General features: G+C 31.5%; 1 protein-coding gene and 1 long non-coding RNA gene across 2 annotated transcripts in view; both read left to right on the forward strand.

Moving 5' to 3' along the window:
* LOC123534058 (guanylate-binding protein 1-like) overlaps positions 1 to 18,039 on the forward strand; it is a 34,195-nt gene extending 16,156 nt beyond the window's left edge. The window contains exons 7-11 of the mRNA XM_053520134.1: positions 1,991 to 2,391; positions 2,981 to 3,258; positions 12,568 to 12,780; positions 13,347 to 13,443; positions 15,627 to 18,039. Of these exons, the coding sequence (XP_053376109.1) occupies positions 1,991 to 2,391; positions 2,981 to 3,258; positions 12,568 to 12,780; positions 13,347 to 13,443; positions 15,627 to 15,829 (1,192 nt within the window). The 3' untranslated portion in view covers positions 15,830 to 18,039. The remainder of the gene's footprint in view (positions 1 to 1,990; positions 2,392 to 2,980; positions 3,259 to 12,567; positions 12,781 to 13,346; positions 13,444 to 15,626) is intronic.
* On the forward strand, positions 6,209 to 12,029 carry LOC128547400 (uncharacterized). Its single transcript, XR_008366503.1, has 4 exons — positions 6,209 to 7,050; positions 8,158 to 8,297; positions 8,908 to 9,075; positions 9,564 to 12,029. It is a non-coding gene; the product is annotated as an uncharacterized LOC128547400 (long non-coding RNA).
* Positions 18,040 to 18,357: the final 318 nt, after the last annotated feature.

An 18,357-nucleotide genomic window follows, 5' to 3' on the forward strand; every position in this document is an offset into this window, starting at 1 on the left:
TGCATAATTTTGTATTTTGCAAGTTTAAAATACATTAATTGCAGAATGTTTTAGGTTGCAATATATTATATTAGCAAAATATAATGACATCTACCTGTCTCTACTTACAACCGTGAATCTTTTTTATCATGTTATGATTAACTACAGGTTTTGAACGAATAATAAAAAGAAAACATTCTTTTATTAAACATCAACTCTACTGGCAACATTTACGGGGTCCTAGATTTTGACACATAACAACAGTTTCATGATATTTGTAATATTCGTTTGCTTTAATTATAGTATATATAATAAAACATACACATTTAATAACATAAAGTTTGGAAAGAGATTATAAAGTCGTTTGATGACTGAGTAAAAATAAAATGATCCTTTTTGAATACGCGTTGTATAATTACTTATCAGCAACCTTTTATACAAAATAGTTTCTTTATTGATATATACAAACTGTCACATAATAAACTACGTTTAAAGAGTGATTAAAAAGCAGTTGTGTTTTTAGGACACATGTTATCAAATCTGAACCAGGAGCTGTGCATGAGTTAACTTTTCTGTGATGATTGCTAATTGCTAGTGTCTTGAATAGATTGTGCATCCTGTTCCCGTGACATATAAATCGTTCTATTGTATGTTTTTTTGTTGTTTTTTTTTTTTTGCAAAATAATTTAAATAGACTGGGAGCATTTCCCTATCGGGACAGAGTACCTCGATCGGGATAATATTAGAACAAAGGGTCAACATGATCAATCAGTTTATTCCGAACTTTGGTTGTTAAAACTAAAGATTTTGTAAACGAAAGCGAACAGATAAAACTTTTCGTGTGCATGATACTATGATATATAGCTGTTTTGAAATATTTAATGAATTAAATGTAGGTAATATATGCTTTTTGTTAAAGAGAAAGTAACACTCTAACGTAAGTTTTTCCTTTGTACTCGTATAAGCCCAATCGGATTAAGATTCCCTGATCAAGGTAATACACTCCGATCGAAAAATATGTCCAGCTTATTTTTTAACCTAGTATATTTAAATAATCACACCTCTGGACTTGGTCGGTATTTTAACATTTAGACGGATGGCGGCAAGTGATTTATCCGTGCAGGTACATCTTGGTCTGCACTGTTCGCTATTCAGTCAGTAAAATTTTCGTGAACGGCCTTTCAAATAATAAATAGTGCTGCCAAATTGAATGATGGACTAGTATATTTTATTAGAAATTTAGCAGTGTAAACGTTTACTATGGTATAAAATAATAAAAGACAAAAAGTTTCAATACTTTTCATATATTTTAAATAAATATGCATTATGACGAATATATCAAATTGTTCAAATACCAGAATAGATTATATTTTATAGCCACCTTTAAAATATGCGCAACATATTAGATCTAATAATTTGACAATCATTTTTTGAAAATTTATATATATAATTATATATCTCCCTATCAGAATACTTCAACTTGATCAGGGGTAGACAAAAATCGCTGTCTTCTTGTAACCAAAGTCTTAGCAGAACACAATGCAATGACTTAAAGTTAAGACTTGTTACATATATGAAAAAGTACTTGTGAAAAAAGGTTGGCATTCAAAAAGAACGTTTTATTTACAGATTTACTGCGCATTTTACGTTTAATATATTTAACACTTCCCGGAACTCACCATAACCTTTCTGTTTTTTGTTTTTATATTTACATTTACTGGCAGTTAAAAAACATATTAAATCTGGAGAAGTGTCTCTTTAAAGGCATATGAAAGTATGAATCTTCCATTTTATTGACATTATTTGATCCTTTACTGTAACTACAGCTATTATAAAAAAGCTTGTTTTTTTACAGAATACAAAATGTTTATTATTTGTCAAAAGGTAACTTTAATTTTATGTAAATGATAAAAAACTGTGACCCAAACAGTGATAGTACATGACTGCTAATCAATAGGTTTGTAATTCGATACCTCAATTCTCTGTAAAATGTTTTCTTTGACAGACACAGATTTATTGCTCAGCTGTCTGAAAATATCCAAGTATTTTCTGAGACCAGTCTAGATAAACAAGTAAACGAAACGCTAATGAGTTTCGTTTCTCCGGAATTCATTTTATGTCTCAGAGATTTCTTCCTTGAAATGGAGAAATCAGAGGATGAGTATTTTGAAGAGTGCTTAGCCAACAGTAAAAGTGAAGAAATTTCGGGATGCATTCAGCGATATTTTCCAAGAAGAAAATGCTTCACTATCGAACAACCTGCAATGGGCAAAACACATCTCCGTCAGTTAAATTCTTTAGAAGATTCACAGCTGAACGAAGATTTCACAGCTGATGTCCAAAAATTAAAAGAATACATTTACACATGTGAACCAAAATATATAATGGCAGACAGACCTGTTGATGGGTTAGGTAAAAATAATATACAATTAATATAATATTCTATTAAATGACTCCTTCTATGAATCGCCAGTCAATTTTTGTACACATGGCCGGGATAAGTCAACATATGTTTTCTGCACCAGCTCAAAAATTAAAACAAATCTGTTAGAATTAATTTCTAATGTCATGTAATAAATTACTTATATAATGACTTGTCGGTAAATAGACAAATAATATCGGTTTTTGGACCTCAGACAATAGTTTTAACTACTGACCAGCACGCTATTTAATAATTGTATACTATAATATTATTTTGTGAAGTTATATCTAAGTTACGAAAATTATTTGAGCGTATTTTAGAAAACGAATTTTCAGCTGATCTATTCAAGAATGCATGGAAGACTCTCTATGTACAGTACTAAAGGTCCAAGACAAAAGCTGTGATAAAACTGGTCCTTTTCGTGTAACTTTTGAGAATATTTATTCAAATACTGTCTGTTGTCCATTCGTTTAATCTTGCTATCTGTTTATTTGTTAGAATGATCAGGTTATATTTTTGCTTAAGGTAATACCAGCGAAGTCAACAGTTTTAATTTGTTTATCTATTTCGTTTATACAGTGTTTGTGACATTGATGAAAACATATGTGAACGCATTAAAGAAAGGAATTTCACTAAACATAGAAGAGGCAATCGAAAATGCATCACGTGAGCACAATGAAAAGGTGGCAAGCTATGTTTTACGGTGGTTAGATAATGAGTTAAGACTTATTACATTACCAATCCCTCGGAAAGAACACCTACAAAACACATTCTTTCAACTTCAAGACAAATTAATTCGAAAGTACAGAGAAAATGCCTATCCATGTGATCCTACTAGCTTTGAAGCACACCTTAAGGTAAGTAAACATAATTCATATCAATATTAAGGTTCTTACGCTATGCGAAAGTCTTATAAATTAAATAAACACTCACTCTATTAACTATTGTGCTAATACAGTGTAATTCTTTAAACCGTTTCAATGACAAGATTGTATTAGAAATAGCCATGTACGTTCTATGAATTCATACCTTATAAAATGAAACAATTTAAAAATGTTTTTAAAAGTGTACATTTTAGATAAATTAACACAAATGAAGAGACAAATCAAACGTACAAACAAAGAAACCTGTGTGGAACTGTCAACCAACAAAATGTAGACAATTTATAAGAAGGCAATAAACTTTAGTTCAGTCATAGTATATTTGCTCCGCTATATTTACATATCAATATATTTTAACAGAACATAACATAGCACAAAAAAAAATAGAAACGAAAAAACAAAAACGATAGGGCAACGATTTCTCTCAACATTATTTATTGTCTTTCAATATAGAACAAGAGCTAACAATAATCATGGACTCATTACATCTTAAAGGAATACGCAAACGCAGTCCAATAAGAAACTATGTCGAAACTTGTTAATTCCTGTTTTAGCTTATATTAATTCATATGCCGTATTATTTTCCCATAAGGATCCCCACATTATTTTCGCAAATTTAGCGGAGTTATGGAAAATTGTTAACATGGCTTATTGATAATATATTTCCCTACATCTTAGTAAAACGGAATGTATGTTGTTTGATTATGTAAGGAAGCAGGAGAAAAGTTCTTACTTTAAAGTCGTTTGTAAGGGTCATGAAATACCTTCTCAAAGTAATGTTAAGTATTTTGGTCTACGTATCTACAGGTTTTTAAATGGTGACCATATAGTAGACACAATAGTTAGTAAGGTCAATGCGCGGTTAAAATTTCTACACAGACACTATAGTAATTTCAGTTTTCAAACCAAGTGATTTTAGTGAAAATGAAATCAGAACTGCGATAAAATTTAGGACAATCATGAGGTTTTTAGCGCAGCTTAGCACAAAGTGCTCGGGTGGTCTATTGTGATCGCTCAACGTCCAGCGTCCATCCGTCCTCCTTCGTCTGTCCGTCTACACTTTCCTTTAAACAACATCTACTCCTAAACCACCAGACCAATTTTGACGAAACTTCAATTGGGTGTTCCTTTGATGGTCTTCTTTAAAAAATATTCAAAAAATTGAACTGAATACAGAATTTTATACATCTTCTTGTCGAAAGCCACAGTTTCAAGGGTTTTGATGTTTGATATGTAGCATTATATACAATGTAGCAAAATTGTTTAAATACCCGCTAGGGTCAGAGACGGCCCCGCCCTAAGTTCAAATGGTTTATATAGACTTATATAAGGAAACATTTTGCAAATCCCCTTGTATTCAGCCACACGGTCAAAGGCTTTGATATAAGGTATTTAGCATTGGAGAAGTAGTCATTTACCAAGATTGTTCAAATTATCCCCCTGGGATTAAAACTGGTTACGCCCCGGGGCACATGGTTTGAAAAGACTTGTATAGAGAAACAGTTTTAAAAAAACATACTTTACTTAACCCATATGGTCCAGAGCTTAGATATTTAGTATGTGGCTTTCTATAGTGGTTCTCTACCAAGAATGTTCAAATCATGACCCTAGGGCCAATATATGCCACTCCCGTAGGTCCTTTATTTTACATTGACTAATGTCGGATAAATCTTTCAGAATGTTCTCGTCCATAACCATAAGGTCCAGACCTTTGATATTTTGTATTTGGTTTGTCTAGTGGTCAACTAACGAGTTTGTTCAAATCATGACCCTGGGATAAAAATTCACCGCGCTCTGGGGTCAACATTTTTTACATTGGCTTATATAGGGGGAAGTTTAAAAAAATTTAAAAAAACTTTTCTGAAACGATAAGGCCAAGAGCTTAGACATTTAGTTTGTAGCAAGCTCTAGTTGTTATGTACCAAGATTGTTCAAATCATGACACTGGGGACAGTATAGGCTACGCCCGGGTGGTCCGTTGTTTAACGTTGACCTTTTTGTTTTTGAAGCAATGGGAAAGAGATTGAGACGTCAAGTATAATGTTTAATACAGATTTAATATTTATCTTGAATAGTCTTAATCGTGACCTACTGATCTTCCTTTTCTTTGTTAAAGTTAAGGTATTAGATCACTAATAGAGAACCTCCTTTTTGAAGAGTATTCAATTCATACCATAAACCTACTTTTACTGCAATTCTTAGGGGGCGTAGGTTCAAGCCCTACTGGGACCAAATTTTTTCCCCTTATTTTCCTTTTTTTCTAGTAAGTTTTTACTTCTTTCAAGACTTGTTATTGATTTCTTGTACAAAAATGGAAAAAGATGAAACTTATAAGCGATTTCTTGGTGTTCAAAGTGAAGTTACTACTTAAACAGAAGGGGTAGAGTTACACATCTTTAAAAATATTGAGTTACACGCGGTGAAAGTTCTCTATTTTGCTTTCACTCTAAGACTATATATTGTGGAAGAAATTTAATTAGTTTTACGTCTGCCCTAAGGTTATTTTTAAATGGAGTAAGCGAAATTCAAAACAGAAACACAACATTCGACCTTATTTTTTCAATGTTGAGGTGTGTTTTCTGTCTCAGTAAATCCGTTTACTTGAGGCACCATAGAAAAAAATTATACTGACATTTTTATTTTGTTTTTTATAATTGTTTGTCAATAGTCTGATGTTTCTTTTATTAAAATTAATGGTAAAATGAGTTCTCTGCAAACGTTTTGGATTGTGGCTATCACTTTAAAATTTGTCTCTACTTGAGCTTGAGGAGATACCATAAGTTATACAAAAGTATAAAAAACGGCACGGTAAAAGTTGTTTAAAAATTTCAGAATATACTAAGCAAAGGCCATTTTGTAAACATTACTATTAGTGATCTAATACCTTAAGTACTTAATTTGAACCACTTGACACTGTATAATTTTAACAGATTTCAGAAGAAGTTATCTTGAGTAATCTTTACCATGATCCGCTCACCTATTTTTGTTTTGTATTTAAAGCTTTAGGAAAGAAATTTGCTCAAGCAAGCAAGTTACTTATGTAAGCGATATAGGGCCACCGTGGCCCTCTTGTTTTAGATAACATTATGTTTATCACTTATACACGAAACTTTTACACGAAACCTTAACCTGTAAGTTAGTCATGCTTACAAATTTTAATTGTAAATACACAATTATAAATTCAATCTTCTTATCGGGACTCAATTGGAAATAAGTTATTTTACTTTAATGGGTCATCCCGGTCGTTAAGATCATATTTTTTTCTATGTCATAAACTATGAAATATACTTGACTAAATCAATTTTCATGTATTAATCAGCAAATCTTAATCAAAGCATTTTAAACATATTGATTATTGTTTACATGTATTCTTACTGTATAAGTAATATATGTGACGTCGTCTTTGAAAAACGGTCCAGATGCGGCATGACGTAATATCGAGAAACGACGTTTAAAGTTGCGCCAAGTTTACGCGCGTAGCTTTCTTACACATGTTTTAATTAGCAAACGTTTGACCGTTAAAGTACGACTGCTTGTTACATGATTGATAACAGCCTACTAGAGAAAGAATATTTAGACATCAGACCTGTAAAAAAATAGTGGTATTACGCCTGAGGCAAAATATTTCGTTCAAAATCAGTTGTTTCCCCTTCAATATGTTTCCGGTTTCGGATTTTATCAGGGAAGCGTGTGAAGTTTACTTTCGTTTATCTACCTTTTGTTCAACGATGAAGGGATCTGAGACTTGTAATACTGTTTAGTGATTTGGTAAGTACCGTTTATAAACAGTTGTTAATGTAGATTCTCTAACATATTTGAAACTTTCACTGAAATAAGTCTGTCTTTTACCCGGAAGTGAATCCAAAACATAAACATAAAGAGGGAAATTTATGAAATTTATCTTGTGGCCACTAAACACAGATGATTTCACTAAGCCTGTGTATTTAATATAAAATGGCCAGTTGGGTTATCACAAAGATAATTGAAGGCAGGCAGCTTCTTACTCAAGGTGACCAGGATTCATCAAATTATTTCTTTGTTCATAGACTAGTAAGCATTATTTATGGAGAAAAAAAAACAACAATAAAAAGTCAATATACATGTAGCTATGATAATTAATAAATTTGATGCAGACTTATAGATGCCTGCCTATGTCACATGATTTCTCGAAAAGTCCCCTCTCACAGAAGTAGCCAAGTTATTTTAAAAGGAAATATGTAGATGTCCGGTAACCGGAAGCCTACCCTGCATTCTAGCTGTCCGGCAACAAGACAACTAGCCTCTCCGCTAATATTTTTCTAGCTGTTCGGCGATCTTTTTACATATGAATACTGTAATGAATAAATTTATTGTATCATATTTTTTGGCAAAAGTTTGAATATTCACCTGTAAGGCTTATACAATATTTTAAAATTGATTACCGGACGCCTAGAAATCCCCTATAGGTTAGGATAGGCTAGGCGTCCTGCTACCGGTCGGCTAGAACACTGGCTAGGTTTCTGGTTACCGGATGTCTAGACACTTCCGTTTATAAAATGGTAACTGTTTTTGCTGTGGGTCTCATAAGTCATGTTATTTCTGTCTGGTGACTACTCTCTTTCCATTATTGTTGATTCAGAATGTTTTGTAACAGGATGATTGTATATGAATAGTGGGAATTTATGCCATATAATGAAAATCTTTTTATTTTTGAAATTTTTTAGCCTTGCTGTGTGTAAAACAATTTATGATCCTTTAAGAAATAGATTCATAGTATAATAACTTTTAAAGTATTTTGTGGTAAGTTAATGAAACCTTTAAAATCACATTATTAATTTAGTAGTCAGTTTTGATTTTTAGTGATGTTTACGGTACATGTAATGTATCTTCTTTCAGATAATATTCCTTGTTCCTTTGATGGTTGAATCATTCCACTACAGCTGGTTCATATACCCTACAACAGCCAGGAAATTGGTCTGTTTACTTTAAGATCTCAAGAAAATGTAACATATTTTAGATGTGCTTTGAGGAATCAGGTAAGTAACATGCAGCTAAAGGCTCTTATTATAATTTTAATGCAATATATTATTTATTTATACCTCTGTCTAGGTTTTGTTGGAGTCAATACAAAATAAGTCTACTTCTACACTAATGATTTGTACAATGTATGTACATGTACTATGACTTAGTATTGAATGGCTTAAACTGACAAAACTGGCATTATTGAAATTTAATTTCAACAATCTGGTTTTGAGGAGGATCAGTTGGTGTAAAGTCTTCATTACATTGGCTATTAGCCTGGGATAAGTTTGTGGCACTCAATAAGTACATGGATAATTTGAATGCTTAACACTACATGTACATGTGTATAAGTTGATTTCTCATTAAGTTGTAGAATAGTTCTAAATAATAGGAATTTTAATTAATTATTTGAAGTAAATCAATTAATTGTAATTTAGTTTAATTGTAATATGATTATTTTCAGATTTAATTAACCCATTCTTGACATAGACATTGTTATGTGATTGAATTTTTTTACCAGTTTTATTGCACCAAGAATATGGATTAGAATGAAGACTGTAAAGGTTCCTGAGATACATGAAGATAACAGATATTTTTACCAAAGACTTTTAAATCTTTTTTCAGGAAGGCAAGTGTTTCCTCTTGTTTATGAAAGCAACTCAGTTGCTTAAGGGGCAGACAACTTGTGAGCATGGTACATCACTACTGTATTGGTATTCCATTTTGACAGTGCTGCTAGCTAGAATAGAAATAACATCTTGCTGTGGTATGGTCTGTGGAGAGTTTTACTAGGTAACAACCATTTTTGATAGCTGTTAAAACAGTGTATACTTTTAACCCTTAGGCTGCATGAGGCAGATATGTCTGCCTTTGCAACCAGTGCAGATCAAGATCAACCTGCACATCTGTGCAGTCTGATCATGATCTGCAGTGTTTGATACTTAGTCAGCAAATTTTCTATTAGAACCCCCTATAAGCTATAAATGGTACTGTCTTTATTTAAAGATGGAGTAGTCCATTTTACAAATTTAGCAGGTTAAGGGTTAACACAATAAATGCAAAAAATGTGTTTTAGAACATCCTATTTGCAGTAACCAAAATCTACAAACAAAGTACATTTTATATACTGACAGCACACTGTTATCAGTCTGTTTGTCAATAATTTAGAGCATTGGTTGTAAAAGTCATCTATTATCAAATAGTGACAACCCTGCTTTTATTAAATAAAGCAACTCCCAGGTTAATTGTTTAAAATAAAATGTTTTACTTATTTGTTACAGGATATCACAGATCGATTGAATATTCAACAATGATCACAGACCATGCAAAGTTTGAATCTGACTTGCACTTTTGAATTTAGAAGAATCTGTGGAGGAGGGTGAATTCTGAGACCTTTAATAATACATGATATTGATGACACAGTGTGTCAGTCATCAAAGAAATGTCATAACAACACAGTTGGTCAACAATGATTTAAATCCTGTCACATTCTTCCAGTGGAGAAATATCTTATCACAATATTTTAAACTTTTGAAGAAGATAACCAAGTATCACCACTTTATCATGTCTGCAGAAACACCTGGGTGTTAGTCTTAAAAGTGACAGTCCAGTTAACTTACTAAAATCTACTCCCCCTTGCCAAACGAATATTATTGACATGGAATGACACAAGCCTGACAATGGTACCTGTATGAATACATAAGAGAATAGTATTTGTCTGAAAAGTCAAAGGATTCTGTTTGTCCCAAACCACTTGAACTGAAATTGGATTGACGAGGATTTTTCTGAGAACTGAATAAAAGGAAGTGAATATAAAAGATAGAAATTGTTGTTGAATTCAAACGTTTTAATATACAACACTTTAGCCTGTTTTGCTGTTCAAATAGATGTGTTTAGCTGTTAAGGTTAAACATCAAGTAAAGGTTGTAGTTTCAGTTACCTACAAAGTATTGGCTGGAAATAAATATTTGCTTTTCACCAGAGCTTGTGTAGCAGTGTAAACTTCATCAAAAGTTAAGCTGTTGTGTTAATTATTAAAGTATTTTTAGAAAAAGGAATTTAGTTTGTATGTTGCCATGGTAACATAATTCAAATTATATTTTATTGAAATTATGGATTTGTATTTCAATAAGGGATCTACAGTATATAATATAATGATAAAAGAATGTTCACTTTCTTCAGTATTGTCAGTTATAACTAGCCAGTGAAAAAAACAGATTATGAGGAAAGGGATGACTGAAATGTTTATTCTTACGATAACTACTTTTGTTACAGAACATGACTGTTTTAAAGTTTTATGTGAAATTTTCAGATTTCTTTCCTGAATATTTGTACTTTCAAATATTTAACTTATTAGAAATACTTTTTAAAATAAGCTCTTGTTTTTAAGTATTATTGTAGGAATAGGGAATTTAAAACGTATGTTGCCATGGTAACACAATTTTCTTAGAAAATATGAAAAAATTTTAATTAGCTGTACTTTCTAGTATTCAAGATAAGCATAAACAATAAAAAAAATCAATATTAATATATGTTTCATTTATTTCAAAATAGCCATTTATTACCAGCAGGTAAAAGGCAAGTTATGAAGAAACAATGACAGAAATGTCTTATTCTTATAGTTATTACTCATGTTACAAACACTGTCATAAAACAAAATATTTTAAATTTTTAACATGGAATTTTGAGATAATATTTTTGAATACATACCACTTTATAATATTCAAGTTATCTGAAACACTTTTTCAAATTTAGCTCGTTTTTAAAGTATTATTGTAGAAAACAGAATCAAATGCATATGTTGCCATGGTAGCATAATTTAATAATGTTTTTATAGAAAATGTGAAGGACTTTAGCCGGCTAGATGTTTGAACTTTAAGTGAATATCTAAATATTCTTTGTAAAAGAAGATTCATTTATTTAAAAATAGCCAGTGATTACCAATAAGTGAAAACACAAACTGAAGAAACAAGGACTGAAATAGTTTATTCTTGTGGTTATTTCCCGTGTTACGAAATCTGTCATAAAACCAAACATTTTATATCTTTTCACATAAAATTTTCAAATTTTACTTTTGAATACATAAACCTCTAAATATTCAACTTATTAGAAACATTATTTTAAATTAAGCTTTTATTTTTCAGTACTATTGTCGAAAAAGCAATTTATTGCATATGTTGCCATGGTAACGCAATTTGAATAATGTTTTCATAGAAAATATGAAAGATTTAAATTAGCTGTATTTTTCTGTTTTAAGTAAGCATCACAAAAATAAAATTTCATAGTAATAGAAGGTTCTTTTTTTCCAAGGTAGTCATTTACTACCAGCATGTAAAAGACAAGTTATGAAGAAGCAATGACAAATCTATCTTATTCTTGTGGTTATTACCCATGTTACAAAAACTGTCATAAAACCAAACATTCTTAATATTTTCATGGGAAATTTTCAGTTTATTTTTGTAAATGCATATGCCTTAAAATAGTTTGCTTTTTAAAATCCTTATTTCAAGCGAACATGTTTTTTTTTTAAGTTTTATCATAGAAAAGGGATTTTAATATATTTGTTGCCATGGTAACACAATTTTAGAAATATTTTTATAGAAATTGTTGTAGATTTTAATTGATTATCATTTTGTGTATTAAGAAGGGATCTTACTTATATCATGCAATTGTAACAAAAGATATATTTATTTCAGAATTGTTAGCCATTACCAGTATGTGAGAAATAAACTAGAAAGAAAGGATAACTGAAATGTACTGTTTTCATTTTTAATATCTATGTTACAAAATCTGTCATAAAATTGACAATTTTGAAGATTTTCGTCTGAAATTTTCAGGATTTATTTCTGAATGAATATACTTTCTAAATATGCAAAAACCTGAAAATGTCAAAATTCCTCATCTGGACCCATTTTCTCAGTCATGGTCACATATAATGTTTTATGATCTTATGCCTGAATAAATTTTAATTGAATTGAATAGCATTGATATTGGCACACTCTCATTTATGAGACACAGCTTCCTCAATGATGGTATATTTCATTTTGTTTAAATATACGAAAATGTAGAAGAATGTACTTTTATGTCAGAATGTTACTGCCTTTGATGTGTCTCTATCAAATGCCTCTTTGTTCGCAAGTTACTTTTGTCCGTACCCGAGTGTGTGTCGTAAAATGTAATTTTGTAGAAATGAAACAAAAAAACAGGTTTTTGGACTTAAGACCAAAACATGACGTTGGGCCGTATGAAATTTGCATGCATACGTGTTTACGTTTGAAATTATAGGAACAAATGGAAGAAAAATGGGAAAATCTACGGGTAGAAAACTCAGCTTGTATCGCGAAACAATGTCATGACTGTTTGGCTAAATTAGACAAAGACATAATGGGAGACGAAACTACTTACAGTGGAGAGGGCATGTATGAGCGTTATAAAGAAAATTTCCACTACTTGGAAAAGAACTACTACGAGCAGATGAAAAAGTTTGACAGGGATGAGGTACGCGTTGAGTCATAATTATCGATTACACAGGCAATAATCCTGTGTCTATGAACATGCAGTTCGGTATATTGGTAATTGAAAAATTAGAAAAGAATGACGGTTTATTTCATTTCTTAAATAAAATAAATAGAATATATACAGGCTGATTATTTATTGTGAATGAAAAGTTTCGCTGCAAGTGTACTCTTTCACGACTATTTGTACAAAATAATTTATGTGGTTCTTAAGTCTTAACTTAAAATATAACAAAATGAAAAAAAGAACAGACTTACTTGTACTAACCGTTCTTTGATAAAGTCGTGCATTCTTTCTGGTATTTAATAATTAGAAAGTAAAGTCAGTTTTGGTATTGTTTAGAATATGATTAAAAGTGTCTTTGTCTTTGCACCTCTAACAAACAAACGGATGCAACCAAGTCTTGGATTTGCGTTAAACACTTATGACATATCTTAACATTTTACGGAACAAACGAATGCGCAATTATGAGGAATAAAACATCTAACTAAAAGTATAACAGCTGGATTATTTACTTGTGGTGTCATGTTTATTTAATTTAAATCAAGCTGATAGATCCACTGGAAGAATTCAAAGAATTCAAGACGACGTTAAAAGCAGAATTATACCGGAAAGACTTAGAACGTGCAAAGATGCAGCAGAAAGGTATCGTATGTGAATATCATATCAATATCAACTATTGTATTAATAACTATTTTTAGCCTAATTACTTTGATACTGCTCGTTATTGGCTTGTTCTGGGTGAGGTTATGTAGAGACCGTACCATAGCTTTTCGCATTCATCGATTTTTCAAAAAAGTGGTTTTTAAAAGAGCACCGGGTACGATTAAAATGTAAACAACGGACTCTGTCTATAAATTATTTGAATGAATGAATGATCGTCGATCTTAGTCATAATACTGATTGACAGTGCATGCTAATGACTCTATGTGTTGCAGAAAGGTATTTAGTTTGTAACTGTAATTTCCTATCAATTGATATCCTCTCGAAACTGGTAAAGTAATTGTTTATATTTGGACAAAGCCCACTGTCTTTGCCATTCGCCAGCTGCTAAAAAGGCAAATATATAAAATTCAGCGTTAGTTATATTTTACTGGTACTACCAGTTAGTAAGTTCATACTCTAAAAAACACCTCAGAGAAATTTGGGCAGTTTTGACCGATTAAAACGTTTGCAGCATTAGATTATATTTTTTCTTTACACGAAAATTGCCGTAAGGTAACAAAGCGAATACGCCGATAATCCGGAGTACGCCGATAATGATGTTATTGTCCCAAAATTGTTCCAGTTCACGTCATGTAATCGGTGCAGTTAAACTTCCTAGCTATAGCTACTGCTGTTATAGGGAAGTGGTAGAGTGTCTGCCTTAGGTGTGAGAGGTCGTGGGTTCGAGTCCCGGTTAGATCTTAACAATTTTCATTCTGCTACAGCATCTTTTTGCTGTTAAAGGACTGTTACAGTTGTTCTATATTTTTAGCACACAGTATCATGGACCATTATTTAGAAATCCAGATCACAGTTGAATGTTAAATCAAATGCACCCAAGTAGAAATTTTAGCTATATTATGCCCCTTTGATGTTTCTGCTCTCCAGGTTCAAGAAGAGTTAAATTTCCCTGATCACAAAATTGTCTTTTACATGAAAATATTAAATGCTCGTAACTCGACGTTTCTGGTTAAAATATTGTCAGTATATCTATTTTTGAGAAACATATGGACATTTGTCTTCATTTCAAAGCTTTTTAACTTCATACCTATGATTTGAAAAACTTAGGTACTGTCTCTAGGTTATGTACCGTAATCTTAATTGGAAACTTGCGTACGACTACGTATTATGTATGCAAACTGTCGGCATTCTCTCCCGGCTTGTACGAAAATTTGTGTGCTTGTGAAAGCTACATTCAAATTTCAAGGGATAGTATACATTCGCAATATTTCTGTCTGTGTATCTGCATAATAATATTTGGCAATATATCCTAGTGAAAATCGTTTACACCATTTTTTGCTTATCTTTTCAACAAAATATCAAAAGCAATAAACTCTTATCTGAATATATGAAATCCCTCCCTTTGATAACATTATATCAGTATTTCTTTATACAGAAATGGACGAGCAGTGAACTTGCAAATCTTACTCTGACTTTTTCACTCTAATGTTAACTATGTTTAACATCAGTAATCAATAACTTTACATTCTGCAATAAACATTGTCATGTCTAATGTCTCTCCAAGTCAGAAGACCATTAGCAACAAAAACAAAACGAAGTAGGATTGATAAACAATGTTGATTTGTCATTATAAAGGACATAATATGCGGCGACGATTAGTCAAATACTTATTATAAATATAATTGACGGAGCCTATTCGAACATTATTGATTGCAGGCCTTTTGTCTCTTGATAATAATTGGAGGAGTAACGTTCCAATACGTTTTTGTCCGTCGATATAGGGCGGGCCATTTTTTCTGGATACTCTTATATTTTCCAGAACTTTTAAGAAAATAAAATAGAACAGACTACAAGCTGGAGAATAGGCCGTTTAAATAATTTGTTTGTGACAACTAAATACATCATATACCGCCTGAAATTTCAAAATTACAATATACGTTATCCAATTCTAACTAGCTGCTTTAAATGCATCTACAGCATCTGAATTGCTTGTTGTATATATATATATATATATGAACGTCTTACCTTTAATAAAATACCAACATTATAGTTGGATAATTTTGCAGGTACTCGTTGTTTGGTTTCGTAGTTTGTGTTTACATATGAGGAGGAAGTTCATGACTTTCATCAAGAAGCTAGATTATTTCTGTTTATGTTTACAGAACAGATGGAAACAATGTTGGCACAAAGACTGCAGGAAAAATATAAAGAAATGGAGCAGGAAAAGAATTTATTTGTGGAGCAAGAGAGAAAAAGATTGTTAGACAGCTTAATGAAGCAGCAGGAAGTTAACACAGCACTCATGGCGAAAACGCTTCAAGTCATTGGTGAAAAATCAAGCAAGAATAAGTGTAATATATCTTAGGAGATAAGACGGAATGAAACACTCGAGTAGCTCTAATAGAAGATTGTAATATAGTTCTGTGTTTCCGGAAAATCTACCTTTACTTTTTATCGTTTATTTAAGTCGACATTATTAGAAATTTTATTGATTTCTCCATATCTTATCGAAGTCATTGGTTTTGAGTCCTATAGTAATTTTTTTTCTTAAGTTTAGAACAACGTTGTTATTAAAGAAACAACAATTAAAGAGCAATGCTCGGTTCATCTTTTTTTCAAAAGTCCCTTACATGCTATTATTTTCTGTAAAATAAGCACATGTTAAGGTAAATTGCTATATATGTATATGTTATGCATAAGGTAAAACTACAAACTGGATGTCTTACGAACAGGCAAATTCTTCACTAGCTTAAAGGTGTTTCAACTTTATAAATTCTTCCTTGGTAATCAGTAATCCAGTACTGATAACATACTTGTAGTACTGATAAACATGTAGATTAACTTGATTATAGTCGGTGTTATATTGTGAAACGGAAGTTCATTATTTATGACAAATATCTAGTTCATTGCATTTCACAATTTATATTTTATTCTATACTGATACATTGTTATCAACAATAACTATGATAGAAATAAATGCTTTTATCAATGTCGAGCACATAATTATATTGATTATCAGTTATTTTGCATTTTTACTAATGTTCGATCATCTACACCATATATATATCACTTTAGTGTTAGTTAGTATTGAATCAAATTCGTACATTAAATAATTTGATATCACTAAAAAGCCTTTTTCCAACAAGTTTTAAAAGTCAAAATAAATTTTTGATTTGATGAGCCTTGACAAACATCTAGTGTATACATGAAAGGTTCCTTCATATAAACGAGGCTCTAATAATTGCTGTAAACTTTCACCTCATTTTCTGCTAAAATATTATGTATGATAAGCATGGAATTGAATACTTTTCTTAGAATCTTTAAAATACCAGATAATAGCACTAACAAAGGACTTAAATACTGGTACTCATTGTCGCAGTTGTATTATTCTATTGATAACTAAAGATGTATCAAATGATAATAATATTTTGATTGTGATAAGGATTTTATACAATATTTTTATGTAACTGTACTGATAGTTACTGTAGCGTTTTTATATCTGCACGAAAATAATACGACCAGAATTTCAGTTGCTTATTGTCTGTAAAAGACCAGCTTTGTAAAAGTGAATGTGTAAGAGACCACAAACTGGCATAATGCAAAATATGCACATGTGTCTTACAACTGTAAATTGACGTCCAAGACTTTAAAATCTATGTTGTTATAAAATTACATAGTATTAATAGTATACACTTGCAAGTTAGAAATAAACAAAAACTGAAGTTTTGTACGAACGCCTCTTAACTTAGATTTAAAAAGCTATAATAGCAACTATAGAAGATTCAGCGAAAATACATCAGTACAATATGAGCCGCACCATGCGAAAACAACATAGTGCGTTTGCTATCAACATTGATCCGGACCAACTCATCCGTGCAGTCTGCTCAGGATCCATGCTGTTCGCTAACGGTTTCTCTAATTGCAGTAGGCTTTGAAAAAAAAACAGCATGACCAGACTGCGCGGATGCACTATGACTCAATGATCCTCCGCACTATGTTGGTTTTCTCATGGCGCGTATCAAATATGCTATAAACAAAGTTAACTAAAGAGACTAAATGTTTGCCACTCTTATCTTAAGTTTCAGACTTCAAACGTTTTTTGAACAAATTTGTAAATACGCATTTTATTACACTTTTGTCATAGTTATTTTGATGTATTCCGTCTGCAAAAACTAGCAAGAGTTAACCATTCTTCCTTGTATCATTATAAAACTTAAAAACTGACATACAGATGGACAGTTATTTTCAATCATTTCTGTATCTTATAGTTCAGAAATGTATAGTACATTTTTGATTGAGTATAATCTTTAACTTTGCTGAGGATTTTTATTGTAAACAGTAAAGTCAGCCGTAGTTATGTGTACTCTTTTTCTGCAGGAAAGACGGAGGTGATATCTCTGCCGATTGAATACGCTGTATGCAACTCTAATCTTCAGATTTTTTAAAAAGGCTGTCTTCAACTTTAATGGTTTTATAAACAGTATGTGATTGTACATCTGTTTGTTAATATCAGTCTTTTTATTATCACTTTTGTAAATAGGAAGCGTCACAAAATAAATGGATATTCCGGACTTATTTGATGTTATGATTTATTTCTATTTACAATAGTTCCCTTATGATTGATGTCAGCCACGAACCGCTCACTGAGAACTACTTTATATCAGAATGTAATCCGAAAGGGGACTATGGAAATAAAACAAAAAGGTGCCTAAACATCAGTAGTTCCAGAGTTGATTGTAACTGTCCGTTCTAAATGGGATTAATATTTTGTAACATTAAAACTGTCGTAAAATGACAGAACTTACTACATGTTCAGTAATATTAATATTTGGATAAATGCTTATTGTTAAATTTCAACAGATTGCACAAGTTAGTACTGCTTCGATCGTTACT

The sequence above is a fragment of the Mercenaria mercenaria genome, chromosome 12 (assembly GCF_021730395.1).
Source record: "Mercenaria mercenaria strain notata chromosome 12, MADL_Memer_1, whole genome shotgun sequence".
Classification (NCBI taxonomy): Eukaryota; Metazoa; Mollusca; class Bivalvia; order Venerida; family Veneridae; genus Mercenaria; species Mercenaria mercenaria.